The following is a 19,543-nucleotide window of genomic DNA, read 5'->3' as shown; positions in this document are numbered from 1 at the left end:
TGTTATGCTTTGTTTCATTTATATTCAATTGTTATGATACTGTACAATGACTTCATCCACCCTCGGACATTTTTGCCATTCTAGTTCGGGGGTGTGACACCATGAGTGGCACGATCTAGGGTAGTTATTGCAAGATGAGGCTTTCATTCGGAAGTCATGTGGGGAAACTGTGTATGTATTCGGCTTAGCAACCGGGCAGGAATCTGGTGAACTGGTTAGTTGGAAGGTTAGTTGGACCAGGGAGGTCTTAGTTTCTTTTGGAAAGCAGCTAGGAGGCAGCAAGATGAGTCGGACGGTATTAGTGATTTCGGATTTGTGTATAGTGTCGCTTGTTATTTGGGAAATATGCTAAGTCACTTGCAGTTTGGATTAAATAATCTACGAGAAATTGATTTGACATTATTGCCCAGCTCTTATCTGAGTCTAACCGTTGTAGAGACGAATCTTCTACTCGAAGGATTATCTGAGCCTTCTGTCAAGTATAAGTGTTCTACAGCAGTATATGGTCAGTGATTTTGTTCCCAATGGAAGCATCAAGATAATCAAGGGTTGGAAGCATTTTGTTTGGTTTGGAATTCAATAAGGATTTGGCATGCTAGTGGTTCAATATGGACGGTCTGTCAGGGAGTCAGACCAATTTGAAATTTTAGGTTTGGGGGAAGGTAGAATTGGTTTTTTGCATGGTATTAAGGATTCCTTCTTCATTGGGTTTGGAGATTTCGTCTAGGGTTGGGGCATGTTGCCTTTTCATGGATATAAGGATTTTCGAAATCGGATTTATAACGAAGAAGTTATAATGAATGGTTCACCCTTTATTTATAGGGATTTTATAGTAAAGTAGCCGCTAAGTTTCGTCCGTATCTTCCGCGTACGAGCTCCGTTTTCTACGTTCTTTATATCCATGCATTGGTATTTACGAGGACTACAACTTTCATTTAGATCGCATCGGCTAATTCTCCTTCTATCTCAGATTTACAAAAATTGTATCGTATTTATCGCGCTCGAAGAGTAGCGACTAAGCTTCATCCATATCTTTCGCATACGAGCTCCGTTTCCGACTTTATTTATATCCACGCGCTGTTATTTACGAGTACTACAACTTTCATTTAGACCTCGTTGGCTAATTCTCAATCTATCTCAGATAAAACTGTATCGAATTTGCCGCGCTCGAAAAGTAGAGACTAAGCTTTGTCCATAACTTTCGCATACAAGCTCTGTTTTTTACTATCTTTTTATCGTTTAACTCCTATTAACGATATCTTCATTTCTCGTTTAGATTATTTTGGCTGAAAATCTACCGATCTAAAATTCGAATTTTCGGGTTGTGCACTGTTATGCTAAATCTTAGAAAAATCATAACTTCCTCATACGAAGTCAGATTTGGGCATTCTTTTTATGGACACTCTTGGTTTAACATTTTCTATGACTTTTGTTTAGATCGTTAAGGCTAAAAGTTGCTCTATCGTAAATTCACTGTTTATACTTCCCGGTGTCGTGCCGGTTCCGTCGCGAAACTTCGACGGATCATAACTTCTTCGTTATAACTCGGATTTCGGCGCTCTCTATATGTACGGGAACCTTGTAACATATACTAAAACTTGGTTAAGATTATTTATTATAAATAATCTTTTGCTGAAAGGTCATTTTCGACCCCTATTATCTCTAAATTGACTAGCCCGGATCTACGGGCGTTACACACCCCCAATCAAACACACATGTGCACATAACTATCATACGCTAGCATAACTCATATAAAAATCCAACCGATCTAACAGATCATATAGCATAGTAACATCCTATAACCAGGACACCGACCCAACCGAGTCACTAAAGCATAGCATATCACCATCCTAACTACCAGGATGTAAATCAGTAAACATAACATGCAATAATCCGAATACAATTCATAAAGGGCCGGCCTTGGTGCCTTAGACCCTGTTGATATAGTGAAGGTAACTCACCTGGCACTGCTGAAGTCCCGTAGACACAATCCTACACAGCTGAAGTTCCGTAGACTCAACCCCAACTGCTGGATGACAGATTCCCGAACTGTCAACACTAAAATAACACCTAATTAATATTGGGTCCCAACGCATAACCATAAATGCATCCTTGGATAGTTACTACATTACCCCAAGGTTGGTTTTATTCAAGCCCAGGGCCCAACCCATAGGCCTAAAGTCAACTGGGAATCAAAGCCCAACATATGGCCCAATTTTCCAAATTAGGCCCAAGCCTATACATGGTCTTATTCTAAGGCCCAACATCATATAATCATTAAGGCCTAAACTATGGCCCATCTATGGCCCAGTTTTCCAAATTGGGCCCAACTCCTCATATAGGCCTCACCTCAAAGCCCATTAATAATCCGATCATCAAGGCCCAATTGAAAGGCCAAATAATAAACCCAAGTGAAATTAGGTTCACATAAAATGACAATTAGGGCGAAGTGTTTCTCACTCAACCCATTAAGGACTTAATCCATTAAGTCCAATATTGCTTAGATTAATCTTTGCCAATGATTATTATTTAATATCTCAAGTTATTAAATAATTCGCGTGTCCCGGTTAATTCCCCAAATTAGGGTTTTATCGGCATTAGGGTTTTCCAAACCCTAATTAGGGTTCCCAATCCAAATATTAGCCTATTTATCAATTTGTTGGGCTTTTAGGTCAATTAGTGTCCATTAGACCCATTAGACACATGTTTGGGCTTTAATGTCAATTAGGGCTTCATTAGGCCCAATAAGGTTTCACTAAGCCCCTTAAGGCTTCTTTGGGACCATTAGGGTTTTATTCCCTTGTCCAAACATCCAAACCAAATCACAACATCAACAAGGCACACCGCCACCCGACACGGCGGCCGGTGGCGGCAGCCACCACCTCATGGTGGTGGTTTTGGCTTTCTTTCCTTTATTCCATTTGTACAATTACAATACCATCCAAGAACACACACACACATATACTAATAATACACACACACTAATACATACACACAGCCACTAAAACACACCCACCTACAATGGTGCATGGCGGCAGCGGGGTTTTCCTCGAATCTCCGGCCAACAGAAATGCTCCAAAAACAATAATCACAACAGCACCCGACTTGCATACCCATAACAGATATGGCCACCCACCCGTGGCGGAAAATAACGGCAGCAGTCGCACTAACGTCCGCAGCGGCGACATTTCGTCTTTGACGGCAGAGAGACGTCCCCGACTATGCCGATGGTCTTAAGGCTCCAACAGTGGTGGTGGCGACGTATCAATAAACAGAATGGAGAGGAAAGGAGAAGGTGGTTCGAACCACCGAGTATAGCAGCAGTACACACGTCATGCCCGGAAAATAAACCCAACACTGTGGGTTGCGGCGGTAGCAACACAGGAAACAGCAGCGACGACAACAACTCGGTGAAACAACCGTATGGCAGCAGTGGCAGCGAGGAGGCTCGACCAGCACCCTCGATCGGTCCTCCCTGAAACAACAATGGTCGTGGCGGCTTCTTCCGGCGACCCCGACGTCCGACGATTCTTCAGATGGCGACGGTTGGAGAAGGAGAGTGGAGAGGGAGTAGGGTGGCGGCTGCACAAGTCATGACTAGGGTTAGGGTTACCGGATGGGTAACGGCTAAATACCCCGCCCCTCATAGACATTTTCCCATAATTACAAGATCAGCCCCTCCATCATTCTTTCTTTCAATTTAAATCCAAATGTTACCATTTCTACCCTGACTTCAAGAATCTTTTCAAATCTAGTCCGTAATTTACACCACAGCCCCTCATTCAACAATTCCTTTCAACATAGGTCCAGAATTTACTTTTTTAACCCCAGTCATTCAAGATCCTTTCAAATTAAGTCAAATATCATTCTTTAACCCCCAGAGTCTACATTCCAATAATTATTATTAAATTTTAAGCTCTAATAATATAAAATAATCAAAATAATTACTTCCTGGGGTTCTTGATTTATTATTTAATTACTCTATTCAAAACGGGATGTTACAAGAAATAGCTAGAATTGATATTAGGAAAGAGATAAAATGATTTTTTAATATATATTATATGATTAATATCTTAATTAGAAATAGTTAATAACTAATTTTGAATTAATTAGAAATAAACTGAATTAATAATTATTAATCTGAATTAATCCATAATTAATTGGAATTAATTAAATGTGCAAGCGGTGAATTGTAATTGTTTAATAGTTGAACAAAATAGGCAATTCTAGAACCTCCCATAGTAGGGACAGTTTTAAGGGAGATTCTAGGGTTTCTGAAAGCCTTTTGGTAGCAGATAAAGAAATGATTTGAATTGGGGATTAAATCTATTATTTAGTTATTGAAATCTAGATTCATGTGCAAGTTACCTAAATTATAAATAGGGCCCTTATGCATCATATTTTCGTGACTTCTCATACCTAGAAGGTAGAGAACGAAATTCTCTTCCTTCATCCTCTCTCCTCTTGTCTTTCTAGTGTCTTAGGGTTTGGGTGTGAACAATTAGAGGCATGTATACTTTTTGCGCTTGCTTTCCATGGACCATTCAAAGAACTCAAGAAATGAACATATTTGATTATTTAAAGGTATCTTTTCTTACGAGTAATTTAGATTACTGTTGGATATTAGTTTTGTTTCGTAAAGTATGTTGCTATTAATAGTGAAAAACCATAGGTCTTGTTTTAGGTTGCATGTACTCATAATTGTTATGTGAAATTCCGCAAGTATATTGCTATCATAACCTAAAAACACCAATACACGGGTCATAGAAAAAAAAAGTCAAAATATCATATATATTTACTTATTAGTCATTACTCTTTCTTTTATTTAATAAATACATTTTTAAGCTAAAAAATAAATGGGTTCACAAGTCAAGGGACAAAATTATTTCCAAACTCAAACATGACTTGTATAATAAACGGGTTGGTAGGTTGCAAATTGATGGGTTAGAAAAAGTGTCAAAGGAGGGAATTTTGCTTATTGAATTGTTTCCAACAAACAATGAAACTTTCAATTAAATTCCTACACTGAAATCAAATTCAGCAAAATACAGAGAAAGTGTCAAAAACATAAGTTTTGCAAACTGGTTTTGAAGCAAATGTTCAAGAATTTTTAATCACAACAAATTTTGTCCTTAAACTTGTTTGCCGAAAACCGGAATCGATTTTCAAATTTGTGTGATTCGGTTTGAAAAACAGATTTGCGCATCTCCATGCAAAGCCATTTCTTCAAATATGGAAGCCGAATTAAACTTTTCCAAATATAAATCGACTCCTACCACATCACTTTGGCCCTTTGTTACAATTAGTACCCCCAACATAGATTTTCAAATAACTATCTTATAAAATACGTATTATTTCTATTAAAAAAATCATGAACTTTACAATTATATTTTCAATATTATTTATTTTTCAGATAATAGCTATCTAAAATTAGGTTGGGGCTTATACAAAGTTGCTGTGTTAAACATTTAATTAGCCCTTTTAAAATACATGGAGACTTGAAAACAATTTGTTATGACACATTTTTTCGTTTAAGTTAATGATTCTACGCACTTTTTAGTTTGTAGATATTGTTGAACATAATTTTAGTTTAGCATCTTGCTCGTTGTATAAAATTTCGGCTGCCAAACAAAGGTGTAAATATGCGCAAAAAACATATATAGAACTGCATTTGTGGTAGTGCTTTGTGCTTGATATCATTTAAAAGGAAGGATCATTTTTTTTCTTACAAACCTCTTACCTAAGAAATGATTGTAACTAACAAATAAACAAATTTGGAACAAAAACATTCTTCTTCATATGCAAAACAAACAAATTTACATGTTATCGGTTCACCTTTTTTTCTTGGTAAAAACATCATACAATTTCATTTCAATCTCCCTTGATATTGCTACATTTATATCTTAATGTGTTCCACGTAAATTCATGGAGTTTCTTGATCGTTCTTTCATTCAAATATGTTTTTCTTTTAACAACTGAATTTTCACTAAGAAACTAGCAATGAACTAGAAAACACATTACATAATTTAAGTAAATCAACACCTAATAGTGGTTTAAAAATCCTTATTTAACAATTCAGAGGACTAAAATACAATGACATATTTTATTTGTATATAATTGTTCGGGAAAAGTAGTTGCAAACTTTTGAAAAGTGTAAAAATGATATAAAACATAAAAGCTTTTTTAGATTAACAACTTTTTGCATAAAATACAAACTTTAAACCCGTACGAAGCTTTACCTTTAATTTGATCTCTCTTTTAAAAGCTAAAATGTAATTAAACCTTGTAAAAAGCATATATTCGATATGGACAAGGAATATACACTAGTAGGATTATATAGAGAAAAGGCTTTTGATTAATACATGGATTAAAATGTGTTTAATAATGTTCCTATGTTGTATGCATGTCATGTCATGTCATAACATTTACAGTAGAATTGTTAAGCTGTCACAAATGAGGCAGTATTTAATATTCTTTCAGCAAGTAATAGATCGTCGGGAGTTGTAACCTGCAATGTGTACATCCATCTATAAATATTCATATTCTTGATATAGATTTTTTTTGTCTATAAATTAATTATAATACACTATTAAATGAATTACTAATGATAAATTACCTTTATGTTAGTATAAGATCCTTCTGTGATGTACACAGGATGTCTGAGATGCTCAACAATTGACACGTCATCTGTGACTTCAAGGCCTTCTCTGTTGTGTACCCAAAAATTAAAAATAGGGAATCAATCCCTTACTAATATATTATGAATAATTTACAATAAAATTAAATGAGAACAAGAATTCTCTTCTTTTGGAGTATTAAACAAACGAAATGAAAATGAATGTGGTACCTATTTACAAGCTCAAAACCTTTCTTCAATAACTCAGGCTTGATGACCTGAAAAAAAAAAAGATTGAAATCACAAATAGAAAATTGAAATGGTCAAAATGCTGACTTTTTAATTGTGTACATATATATTATATATAAATATAAATATAATTAAACCTGTGGAGTTTGCATTTCCCAAAGTGTTTTTCTGTCCAAAGTCTTAACTACAAAAGATTCGCTATTTGCCTGCGTATATATATTTAAAAAATATATATATAAATTACCAACGACTATTTGTAATGTACCCAAAATAAAAAGTATAAAAACTTTAGGTAAATGAATTAATTTTTATTTTTATTTTTGTATTTAGTATAAAATACTACCTCTTTGATAGTTGCTTTAGCAGGAACACCAAGTACTGAAGCTCCAACATGCAAACCATCATTTAGAACCTGTCAATTTAAAAAGAATGTTTCACTTTTTTACCAATTTATGCAACTGACATGACACCAATTAGATATTTATTTATGTAACAATTTTTTTTTTACTTTTTAAAATTTATGTGGAGATGGAAAAGGTAAATTGGAAAACAAACCTTTTGTACATCACTAGAAGTTACCAAAGGTCTCGCTGAATCATGGATGCATACAAGTTCAGAATTCAAATCAATTGCCTGTTTACAAAAACGAAAAAAAAAAAATGAGCTTCTTTTGTGTTTCATGCTATTAATAACATGTAATTATTCTCAACTATAAAAATGATTAAAACAAATAGTTATTAATAAGTTATGCATGAGTAAACATTATGAGAGATGAGAATGAACCTGAAGTCCACTGAACACAGAATCTTGTCTTTCTTTTCCCGGCAATGCAAATTTCAGGTCAACATTGACTTTCTGTCTAGCATCTGATACGAAAAAAGAAAAATGAGCTTCTTTTGTGTGCGATAAAAGATCAAAATGTGTGTTAATCACACACACACACACACAATATTGTATTTCTGCAAACATGTTTTCAGACCTTCAAAAATATCCTGGTAAGATGGATCACAAACTACAATGATTTCTTTAACCTCTGGCATCCGTGAGAAAGTGTAGAAACTACAAAAGAATGAAGTATTTAACCACTTTATTATTGCATAAATCAGGGAAAATGTGACACATTGTTGCATATAAAAGCATTTAACCCTTCTTTAAAACTACCAAAATAGTAATACTATTTTGATTTTTAGGTGCTCCAAAATCCAAATATGACAAGAAGTGATAGTTACCAAATTACCTATACAAAGCAATTGGTTGCCCTAAAAGTGGAAGATACTGCTTTGGCATGCTTGCCTACTCACAAAACAAGATCAAAGTCAAACAAACAGTCATCATCATGAGAGACCAATCCCACTTGCCAAAAAATATGAGGAGCTCAGTGATCCAAATGTTGAAAATTGAACAAAATTGTAAACTCCAAGATAAGAATTTGATTATGTTTGTATCATCAGTGGGAACAGGATTGAGAGAGACTTACACCCATTCGCTTTCCCTTCCCTCCAGCTAGAAGAACCACGGAGACACTTTTCTCTTTAACAGATTCACTGCTCTGCAAAATAGTAATCAAATCCAGTTGACCAATTACTTGGTGTTTCGAAGCATTTGATTTTGAGGCTGGGAATTGGAAATTTGGTATATATGATCATTTATGTTAGTCTATAAAACTGCAACTGATTCCAGCAACATTACAAGATCAAATTGATGTTGCTAGACGAAATCATTTGTCAAACCCAATACTGATTCGATTCTTAGTAAACCTCGTTTGTGATTTGATCCAAAATGGCTCCAATTTCAACTTCCTAAGCTCTAGCTAACAATACTTGCATATAGATTCTTAAGAGTAACTAGAATTCATTATTGTCGAAGCTCGCTCACCTGGTTTGTAATGCTAGCAGAATCATGAGCGGAGCAATTGATTGTATAGCTTCTAATAATTGAGCGGCGTCTAGGGAAAGTGGAATTTCTCGTACTTAACGAGCAAGGAGATACGAATCGAGGATGCTGGCAGTGGTGAACTGACGATAGGTAGATGGAGTTGGATGGAATTTGACTTTGAGATAGGGAAATCTGAGAGGAAGGTGAAATGGCGGAAGGCATAACTTGAAGAATCGTCATCCCTTTCTCTCTGCAACACCGCTGACCACCTCTTGTTCGCCCCTGAAACCGGTGAAGAGAGACAACAATAAGATGCCATTCTTGTTAAAACTTGAAGAGCAGCATCTTGTGAAAATCTGGATATGGCGATCCGGGTATAATCATTTTCTTTGGGTCGGGTTATTGGGGTATCGAATCGATCGATAACAATCTGCTTATGGGCTTTGAGTGTGTATGGCCCAAGTAGAGGCCGAAGTCAGCCATTCGTATCCATTGGGATTGGGGCAAGGCAAACAAGGCAGCAAACCGGGGCGGCGACACAGATCAATCGACGACGATGGGGAAGACATTAGGACCAACCGGAGAGTTCTTCAGGCGAAGGGATGAATGGAGGAAGCATCCGATGCTCACGAATCAGTTTCGTCACGCAACTCCTGGGCTCGGGATAGCCCTGGTCGCGTTCGGCATCTATCTCGTTGGTGAAACTGCTTACAACAAGATCTACGCTCCTTCGCACTCCCAATCTCACCACCCTGCTGCAGCTTCTTCACCTTCGCATTCTCACTGAGATTCGTGATTGTGATTGTGATTGTGATTGTGAGTCAAATTTCATTTCTTCCCCCTTTTTCAGTTTTTAGGTTATTTTTCTTGTTGTTTCCGCTGCAACGTGAATGTGTACAATTTCCTAAATTGGGCGTCTTGACACTCCCGATTATAAATCTATTTGTATCTCATTCAGTTGTATCATCAAATGCTACTTAAAGATATTTTGAATTATGCCAAAATCTAGGTTTTTGTTCTTAAATAGCTCCAGCGTATTATCAATGGTTGAATTGAAGTTTTACGTATTTACCCAATCTTTCCAACCCATATAGCTTGAATTTCGTGTACTTTGAGAGATCATACAAACAAACTCAATTCATGTCTGCATATGTGTTCAAGAAAAATAAACTGAATCTTGAAAACAATGTGAATCCCCAAAGTTTGGGTTATTGTTTTAAGCCATCAAGTCTTTGACTTTTGGGTTTCTTCTTTATCTGTAAGTAAGATCATTACAAGAATACATTGCAAAACCATATCATTGTTAATGTAATTGAGTATTGTATATATGAAGGTGTGAAGATAAGTATGAGGTTGAAGCCTGGACTTTACCCTCCTTTATTTTTAGTCTTTATAACACTTGTCTGTTATATAATTCAAAGCTAGGTAGATAGGTCATATGTTTGTGATTTATGTCAAGTTGTTGAGTAAAAAAGTCGATAGATCATAAATGAAGGATTATATTTGATGGCATTTGGAGTTTGGAGAAAGGTTAATTTGGACAAAATACATAAAACACAATTTGCGCCAAAGGGATTAAATCATTATCTGGTTTTGAAAAAAGATTGAAATACAGCAAGTTATTTGATGATGAACAACTTGATTTGGTTATTGATTTGGAAGTGATGGTTTTCTGTATATTTTTCAGGTGCTGTGATTGTGATTTGTGAAGGGAAGCCATGCATACATGATTAGGAATACTCAATCCTATCCAATCTAATTACTTGTTTAAATAAAAGCATTTCTCATATTCGTATGACAATGATTTGATAAAGCATGTTATGTATAATTTTCTTGCTGCGTGCTTTAAGACCTTTGGATCTATCTGTCATTTGAAGAATCAATGTGTTTTTTGTTTGTTATGTTCCTCTTCACTTCAACTCTTTAGTAACCATGTTGTTCAAACTAAGACAAACAAATAAATAAATAAGTACATCAAGTAAATTGATAAATAAATCCACAACTGCTTTGTCTTCTTCATTACAACTCTTTTAGTAAAATGTCAATCGCCAATGTAAGTACATAGTTTTATCATCATCATCATCGTTTACTAAGGACATTCTTTTGTCATGTTGTCAAGTTCTTAACTAATAAACCACCTGAATCACAAAAACCAAATATATAAGAAAAGGTATACAACCCAAGCCATATAAATACTTAATTCTGTATTTCTACATGAAAGGAAAAAAAAAAGCACCATATAAAAGATAGATTATGTAATTTGTACGTCACTTATTGTACCTTTTTTAACGTCTGGAATTTCCAATTTTTTTGTTATTAGGTTTTAGTTTCTTGACACGCCCCTAAAACCTAGTATAGTTGGGGCCTTTAAGGTTGATGTGTGTTTGTCATTCACTCTATTAATATCATGTTGTGTTGTACATTACATTTATTTTATGTATTCAATATATATAATATAGACAATAGGTTTTCTAAACGTAATTTGTATTAACTTCTATTAGTCAATTTTATATAATTTTCTTCATATTCTACTTTTTTCATACTCCATTATTTTTAAATCTATTTTTGGGACCAAATATTCTATCATTTTTTTTCAAGCAGTTTTACCAACTTTCTTTTATTTGATCTTTTTGCAAGCTGTTTTACCTACTTCCTTTTATTGGATAACTTCGGTATTGATATAACATCGCCGTCTGGACTCTCTCTCTCTCTCACACACACTCGCACTCGCACTCGCACTCGCACAGTCATTGCTTCGTTTGCTTGTAATTTATGTTTTGTATGCTTTGGAGAAAGAAGCAGAGTAGTCATGTCCTCGATGTTGAGGTGGAAATCCAAGATTCTTAGTAAGCATATCAGAGCAATTTCTTTTTCATCATCCTCAACCTATCACCACCATACTCCACTAAACCTCCTCATACCTCCACCACAACTGCATCAATCAAACTATTTCAAGTTTCGACTTTTAGGGTTTCAACAAAATCGCCATAAATGGGAAGGAAGTTCCGACAATTATGATCATATTAAAGCCCAAGTTAACTGCCCTAGATGTTCCCAACTCATGACCCTACTTTTTTCAAACCGCCCTCTATCGATCACTTCCGATACTGGCATCTACCATGCCCTTAACATGTGCCGTAACTGCAGAACTGCTTATTATTTCCGGCCGTTTAAGATAGACCCGCTTCTTCAAGGGAGCTTTATTGAAATTGGAAGGATTAGAGCCGGGAAGGAGGGAGATGTGGGAATTATTGCTAATGCTAATGCTAATGATGTTGACGAAAACAGGAAAGTAGGCGTTAAAATGTGGGAGAAGTTAAGGTCTTACGGTGGTGGGGATACAGTAGATGGTCCGACGGTGGATGCTGGTGGTGTGGCGGTGGAGGAGCAAGAGAAGCGTGGAGAGTGTGATGGCGATGGACAGGGTAACAATGGGTGGTCGGGTGGATCAAAGTTTGGGATAGAATTGCCGACACCAAAGGAGATATGCAGAGGCCTTAATGAGTTTGTAATTGGGCAAGAACAGGCTAAAAAGGTGTGTGTTTTACTAATTATTATGGGGCATCAGTTTGTAACGTTTACAGTAGAGCTGTATCAATTGAAACGATTTATCTTTTTGATTTCTGTATTTGTAACGTTTATGCAATATGGACAATCTGACAGGTGCTTTCAGTTGCTGTATATAACCACTACAAGAGAATTTATCACGCCTCTATGCATACAAATCAAGAAACTGAAAACCAAGATGTGGATCATGTTGAGTTAGATAAGAGCAATGTTCTGTTAATGGGTCCAACTGGCTCAGGTTTTCACTTATTTCTTGATTCTCTTTTTGTTTATTATATTCAAAATTCTTTTGTTTTGATTGTTATATCATGAATTTGACTGAAAGGACAGGGAAGACATTACTTGCAAAGACCTTAGCTCGTGTAGTGAATGTTCCTTTTGTTATTGCTGATGCTACTACTTTGACACAGGCAGGTTTGATATAAGTTGTACCTTACATCAGATACAAAATTCATGTATGTATGTATGTATGTATACATCAGTTTCTTGATATTTCATTACCCTCTTCTGTAGGCAGGTTATGTTGGAGAAGATGTGGAATCAATATTGTATAAGCTTCTTGTGGTAAGTTATAAATATATAGTTTTGGTCAACATTGACTTTATGCATATACCTGTTGACCATTTGGTGTATTTTGGTTGACTGGATTCAGGCTGCTGACTTCAATGTGGAAGCAGCTCAACAAGGAATTGTGTACATAGATGAAGTTGATAAGATAACTAAAAAGGTCTTGTGTTCTTTGCATTCATGGAAGAAAACTTTGATTTTTATTTATGTTTTTTCGGTTAAAAGTTAAAAAAATATGTATGCAGGCTGAAAGTTTAAATAGTGGCAGAGATGTATCTGGTGAAGGGGTTCAACAAGCATTGCTCAAAATGCTTGAAGGAACTGTGAGTTGTATTGATTCATATGTACATTGTTGATTTTTTTTATTATTTAAAGTTCTCAACTTTATAAAATTTGATTGTTTATTTTTCAGATTGTTAATGTTCCTGATAATCGAGCTCGAAAGCAGCCTCAGGGTGATGGCATTCAGGTCTTTTATTTGCCTTAATAGCTAATGTCTAATTTACCCTTTTCTTTAAAATACTGATTAGTAATTCATGTTGATTGAAATATCTGCAGGTGGATACAAAAGATATCCTTTTTATATGTGGTGGGGCCTTTGTTGATCTGGAGAAAACCATTTCTGAGAGGTATAAAACTATAAACAATATACTCATGAATTATTTTAATATATTCATCTATTGATTTTTTTTTTTTTTTTGAACATTTTACTATTTTGCCCCAGACGACAAGATTCATCTATTGGGTTTGGTGCTCCGGTGAGGGCTAATATGAGAGGTGGTGGATTAACCAATGCTGTGGTTACATCTTCATTGTTGGAATCTGTGAGTAGCAATTTTAACATTTTATTCACATTTTAAGTAATCAGTTGTGAAAATTTGTGTTTTAAAATTGTAGGTAGAAAGTGGTGACCTTGTTGCATATGGTTTGATACCCGAGTTTATTGGTCGATTTCCTATTCTAGTCAGTTCATCAGCTCTAGATGAAGATCAACTTCTTCAGGTTTATATTCAGCTAATTGCAAGAAATAGCAACCTACTTTCATTTATTTGCTTATTACATAAACTCCATTTTTTATTTTATTTTTTCTGTAAATTTATTATCGACAGGTTCTAACAGAGCCGAAAAATGCTCTTGGAAAGCAGTACAAAAGGATGTTCGCCATGAACAATGTAAAAATAAAAATTATATATATATATATATATATATATATATATATATATATATATATATATATATATTTTCTCGCATTTCCTAGTAAAAAATAGAATAAAAGTAATAATGGTTCTACTTGATTCCATTTTTGTATTTCAGGTGAAGTTACATTTTACTGATACTGCACTAAGATTAATTGCAAAAAAAGCAATTGCCAAGAACACGGGTGCACGTGGTCTAAGAGCCATTTTAGAAAATATTCTGGTGGATTCAATGTTTGAGGTATTTTTTTTTTTTTTTTTTATAAAAATAATTCCACCCTTTTGTACCTTACTTAATTTTTTTTTAAAACAAATTGTGGGAAATTATAGGTTCCCAATCCTCCCCACCAAGGAGCTGATTTTGTTGATGCAGTGGTGGTTGATGAAGAGGCTATAGGATCAGAAGAACAACCAGGAACTGGTGCAAAGATTCTTTATGGAATTAATGCATTACAAAAATACCTCAATAATCTAAACTCAACACATCCATTGGTATATTCTTCTTCCTTCATTTCAATAAATTTAACCACTTAGAAATTAAAGAAAAAGAAAAAAAAACACAGTTTTTCGATATGGTTGTTCTTTGTGCATTAAGGTGTTGTTTCTTTTTGACTTAATATGGACATCATGACTTAATGGGTTAAGCCAAAAAACATGGTTTAATGTATTAAGACACAAACCCGTTACCTATTTACCTCTTTTTTTGTTTCTCTCATGTTAAAACTTATGATATTTAATGAAATTGATGAAATATTGTGGAATTTGTTTTTAGAATAGAAGGATGAATGGTCATCTAGTTTCATTCAAAGAGTTTTTTTGACTTAATGCATGAAGAATGTATTGATAGGCAAAGTGGGGAAAATTTCAACTTTCCCCATTAAGTCTTAAGTTTTAGTGTTTGATTGAAGTTAATTTTGGATGATGGATTTTAGGAAGCAACACAAGGGAATAAGGGTGGTACTATGGAAGGGGATTTGGAGGTCACATCAAGAGCCATGAGTTTGTGAAAACATCATCGTCGTTATCATCATATATGTATTTGTATTTGGCTATGTACATTTTTAAACCCAAGAATAAAAGTTGATGTATTTTCACAAAATTTTAATGCAATTTTAACATCTCCAACTGATAGACTGTTCCAATAACATTTTGGATCAACTTGAAAGAATGATCAAGTTTTTTGGTAACATGCAACCTAGTGAAAATGTGGGAATGCCTTGCCGTGGAGTGTATATAATTTCCAACTTATTTGAAATCATAATATAGAAAGAAAGGGAAAACTGCAAAAAAATCCTTACATATTGATTTCATAATCGATTTAGTTTTTGTATCTTTTTTTATTCAATTAAGTTCAAAAAACCGGTAATCATATTCAGTTTAACCCTTTCGTCCGGACGATAGGTCATCCAAGTTTCAAAAATTACATTTTGGCATAGATTTTGAATGTTTTTATAAATTTGGTCCAAAATTTATACTTTTGGCTTACATTTTAAAATTTATTACAAATTTGGTCTAAAATTTATCCTTTTGGCCTAGATTTTAGAATTTTTTTATGAATTCATCCTAACTTTAGTTATTTTACAACTTTTTTTCTCAAAAAAAAAATGAATATGTTCTTTCTTTAAAAAAATCAAATTTCTATTAAAATAATAATAATAATAATAATAATAATAATAATAATAATAAATATTCTCACACAAAACATCTTATGTTTTTTGTATAAAAACTTTTAGGTTTTCTATATAAATTATTTTTTTTTATTTTATTGGCTACATTTGGCGTCATGCAATGTTTTAAAAATCGGTTTGAACCGGCCGGTTGGACCGGAAACCAGGGGAGGGAGCGATTCAACTATCACCGGTTTTACGTCAATTTTTGAACCGGATTAAACCGGCCGGTTTTCAGAAAAAAAAAACTCGGTTGAACCGGTCAAAATAAACCGGTTAAACCAAATAAAAACACATAGACATGAACTATTTGCATAATAAATTTGGTGATTTTTTTTTAAATCTATTTAATTTTCTCAAAATAAAAACATATAGTAAATGTTATAAAGTTGTTTGTTGTGTTTGTATTCATCTAAAACTATATTTTGTTTCAATATTATACTTTATTTTCTTTTTGACGTATATGAATTGATATAAAACACGGAAATTTATTGTTATATATTATTTTAATGTATTTGGATTGATCTATAACTTTTTTTTTTGTATATTTTTAATGTTTTAACTTATAAACGTCAAATTCGTGATTTATATATGTATGTATGTGTAGAAAAATATGAAAAAAAAAATGAAAATTATAGAAACCGGTTGACCCGCCGATAGAACCGAGAACCGATCACCATACCGATTCAACTAAAAAACCGATTTTTAAAACATTGATACGTTACGAACTTACATAACTAAGGACTCTGACTATGCGGATAATCATTATGTGTACGTATATTTTTAAATTGTATTAATCTGATTATAATATGATGATTTAATTTGTTATATATGGATTTAAAAGAAGGTTTGTTGGGCCCCGCTTAGAATCCAGTTGGAGATTTTCCAGGTTAGATTGGTAGGTCCGGTTCTATCCATTTCATTTTCTTCTCGATCCATGTCCAATTAAAAAAAAGAAAAAGAAAAGTTGGTCAACCAAGTACTCCATGCGTTCTATTGTTGGTCCCCCACTTCCTTTTACATAAAGGTTAAATTCTTTTTCTTTTTACTAAAACTGAATTATCCATTTAAATACTAATTAAATCACAGCAACCTAATAAGTCAAACTGATACAACAGTGTTTGTCAAATTGATACAGTACTCTATGTCAAATTTGATATCCAATTCATAATTGATATGTTGCACACTTGCACTTAGAGAAGGGGAAAATTAATTTAGAGAGATATAACTCATTAAATGTATCTAGGACATGATCTCGATAATACACTCTACCTATTAACTTAGTATTCAGAGTTTGACACAGAAAATAAATAATACTTATCCTTTGTTAACACTTGGGTATCAGTAGACATTAGATATAAAAAAAATTATGGTAATTATATGTGTAAAACAGATAAACTATAGATTTGGGTTAAAGGTTATGCAAGTATTGGATTAATGGAATGCAATATAAACATTTAATACACATACATTTTTTTAATAGATTTACACTTCTTAGGAAAAAAAAATTAAGGCTATGTAATTACATACCTTTGTTGTTGACAACATGTTCGTCCTTATCTGCACCAAACTTGTCTGAATGACATGCTCTAGGCACATATAAGAAGATTGTGACCGACATATGTCGTAGTGTGAGTTTGATAGAGACTTAATAGCATCCATCCTCATCTAGCTCTGTTAAAAACATTAAATTATATCTTTGTTTGATCTTCAGTTCTGAAGTCATACAACTATTTGTGTAGTCTGGACCCATGAAAATAGATAATGGTTTATTACATGCTTTCATCTTACATTATGGCCTGATTTTTTATGGATGTCATTTTAACATCCGGAAATTTGACATAAACTACACCCATTTTTTTTACATTAAATATAGAGCATACTATTTAATTAAAGAGTGGATTACAAACGGTTACCATACAAGCAAAAGAAAACCAATAGATCACACAGGATACTTACATTGTTATTTTACATTAACAAAACTATACAACTGTCTTCCAGTTCTTCCATTCCTCTATTAAACATTACTTTAGACAATGTCATTATTTCGTGAAATATATATTAACAATAAACATGATAGGCTATAAGCTTAGTGGTAATACTACATGTATTAAATTATTAAATAAACCATAAAAATATTTATCAAAAACATCTCCAACTTTTCTTACAAATTTTATGTGTTCCAACCAGTGGTATTACTACCATTAATATAAATCTATTGGTATCACGGTCACCAAGACTATCATGACCAATATTCTCGAATACCATAACTACCACCAATTCAATAAGGCTAAACGGAGTGGGGGTCGTTACCCACACTCGTTAGGATCGCTAAGGGTGGAGCACACCGCCCCCTAGCACTCGCTAGGGGGTCGCTAGAATTAACTCGATGTATACAGGACGGGAAGAGAGAGAGAGAAACAAATAAACTTCGCTGATTGGTGGAATTGATATGTGAAGGATTACTTTGACTCTTTATTTAAATGGGTATTCACCGAATTTAATACCCTCAATTTAATTCACCAACTTATCAACAACCCTTGAATTAATTTAAAGTTTAATTCATATTGAATTTACATTTTAGCAACTAATAATTCGTTTTCTTTAATAAAAAAAATTTTAATTTTCAACTACTATAAATTAAACCACCATTAATAATTTACACACATAAAAATATCATATCTCTTTCACAAACTCTATCAATTCACCAATGAAAATGTCTTCATCTTAAGCAAAAAAAAAAAAAAAAACCCTTAGAACCAACAAAAAGAAACCTTCAAACCTTCCATCATTACACCTTCCACCTCCAAACATTCAAATCATCAAACCTTCCATCATCATTTGATCAACCAATTCACTCTTCCGCTAACTTCTACTTTCCTACAATGGCTCTGCAAATGTTTACATTTAATCTGTTCTCTTCTCAACCAATGAGATTTTACCACAACCAATCTCAACCAACACCCCGTCCGGGTATGGATCTTGATCCGTTTGAAACGGTTCAAGAAACTCAATTTTTTTTCAACCCCGACCGCAAACTAACTTTCAATCTCAACCACGCCGCCTACTCGACGAGTCATCCAATTCTTCTGATAAAGGCCTTGTTGAAGATCCAGTTCAAGAATCATTTCAAGAGCTCGAAGTGGAACCACACGCACAAAAAAAGGGAGGGCTCCATGTAGAGGGTGGACGGATGATGAAGAAAGGGCACTAGCTCAATCATGACTAGATGTGTCAGAGACGAGAATGAAATCATCCATGAGACACAACCACTAGAATATGGTGGTCAAGAATGGATACAAAGAATGAGGATAATTCATAGTGTTGTAATTCATACCGATGTCCACCGCCATTTAACCGATCATCTTTGGACGATGGACAATCTTGATCTAAATATGCCACCGGAAGACGAATTGGAAGGTCAGTATTCGGAGGGAGACACGTTGCTTTAGTGTGTGTTTTTCTTATGAAGTGAGTTTTAATAATGAAGTGTGTTTTTTATGTATTAAATCGTGTTTTAGGTCTTAAGTAGTATTAGCTTTGCTTTAAGTTATTGTAATCGTTTTTATTTAATATGAAGTGTTTGTCGTTAAAAAAATTATGTCATATTAATTAAATAAAAAAATGTTTGTTTACTAAAATAAAATAATTAAATTAAATTATAAAAAGAAAATACAAAAATTATATTTTATATAATATTAAATAAAAAATATTTGTTTATTAAAATATAGTAATTAAATTAAATTAGAAAAAAAATAAAAAAAATGGAGTGCTGGGAGTGTTACACTCCCTACCAAATGTTAAGT

The 19,543-nt window shown here is 33.9% G+C and overlaps 3 protein-coding genes across 3 annotated transcripts; 2 read left to right on the top strand and 1 right to left on the bottom strand.

Annotated features, from left to right (window-relative positions):
* Positions 1-6,306: 6,306 nt before the first annotated feature.
* On the bottom strand, positions 6,307-9,076 carry LOC145072359 (2-C-methyl-D-erythritol 4-phosphate cytidylyltransferase, chloroplastic-like). Its single transcript, XM_079018772.1, has 11 exons — positions 8,741-9,076; positions 8,343-8,414; positions 8,103-8,158; positions 7,845-7,924; positions 7,649-7,731; positions 7,421-7,498; positions 7,209-7,277; positions 7,003-7,071; positions 6,848-6,894; positions 6,617-6,707; positions 6,307-6,508 (listed from the first exon to the last, which is right to left on the bottom strand). Exons 1-11 carry the CDS (start codon positions 8,978-8,980, stop codon positions 6,440-6,442), a joined length of 954 nt encoding a protein of 317 aa, XP_078874898.1. The 5' UTR covers positions 8,981-9,076; the 3' UTR covers positions 6,307-6,439.
* A 138-nt stretch (positions 9,077-9,214) lies between these two features.
* On the top strand, positions 9,215-10,641 carry LOC145072360 (NADH dehydrogenase [ubiquinone] 1 beta subcomplex subunit 3-B-like). Its single transcript, XM_079018773.1, has 2 exons — positions 9,215-9,556; positions 10,428-10,641. Exon 1 carries the CDS (start codon positions 9,297-9,299, stop codon positions 9,525-9,527), a length of 231 nt encoding a protein of 76 aa, XP_078874899.1. The 5' UTR covers positions 9,215-9,296; the 3' UTR covers positions 9,528-9,556; positions 10,428-10,641.
* Positions 10,642-11,406: 765 nt separating this feature from the next.
* Positions 11,407-15,199, top strand: LOC145072878 (ATP-dependent Clp protease). The gene is made up of 14 exons (XM_079019367.1): positions 11,407-12,275; positions 12,404-12,545; positions 12,638-12,721; positions 12,825-12,871; positions 12,960-13,034; positions 13,120-13,197; positions 13,287-13,343; positions 13,433-13,503; positions 13,599-13,698; positions 13,772-13,876; positions 13,984-14,046; positions 14,189-14,311; positions 14,401-14,562; positions 15,003-15,199. The coding sequence occupies exons 1-14, from the start codon at positions 11,550-11,552 to the stop codon at positions 15,075-15,077; spliced, it is 1,908 nt and encodes a 635-aa protein (XP_078875493.1). The 5' UTR covers positions 11,407-11,549; the 3' UTR covers positions 15,078-15,199.
* Positions 15,200-19,543: the final 4,344 nt, after the last annotated feature.

The sequence above is a fragment of the Lactuca serriola genome, chromosome 9, assembly GCF_051521515.1.
Source record: "Lactuca serriola cultivar US96UC23 chromosome 9, Lser_US96UC23_V15, whole genome shotgun sequence".
Taxonomy (NCBI): Eukaryota; Viridiplantae; Streptophyta; class Magnoliopsida; order Asterales; family Asteraceae; genus Lactuca; species Lactuca serriola.
Note: the sequence above shows the minus strand (reverse complement) of the source record. Positions and strands in the feature narration are given on the sequence as shown.

Excerpts from the sequence above, each read along its gene's own strand:
- LOC145072359 (XM_079018772.1), bottom strand. The coding sequence starts at position 8,980 with ATGACGATTCTTCAAGTTATGCCTTCCGCCATTTCACCTTCCTCTCAG. Across the intron at positions 6,895-7,002 it reads GGGAAATGCAAACTCCACAG|GTCATCAAGCCTGAGTTATT; the intron begins GTTTAATTATAT and ends TTTTTTTTTCAG. Across the intron at positions 6,708-6,847 it reads GGTTTTGAGCTTGTAAATAG|AGAAGGCCTTGAAGTCACAG; the intron begins GTACCACATTCA and ends GGTACACAACAG.
- LOC145072360 (XM_079018773.1), top strand. The coding sequence starts at position 9,297 with ATGGGGAAGACATTAGGACCAACCGGAGAGTTCTTCAGGCGAAGGGAT.
- LOC145072878 (XM_079019367.1), top strand. The coding sequence starts at position 11,550 with ATGTCCTCGATGTTGAGGTGGAAATCCAAGATTCTTAGTAAGCATATC. Across the intron at positions 12,546-12,637 it reads AATGGGTCCAACTGGCTCAG|GGAAGACATTACTTGCAAAG; the intron begins GTTTTCACTTAT and ends CTGAAAGGACAG. Across the intron at positions 13,699-13,771 it reads CATCTTCATTGTTGGAATCT|GTAGAAAGTGGTGACCTTGT; the intron begins GTGAGTAGCAAT and ends TTAAAATTGTAG.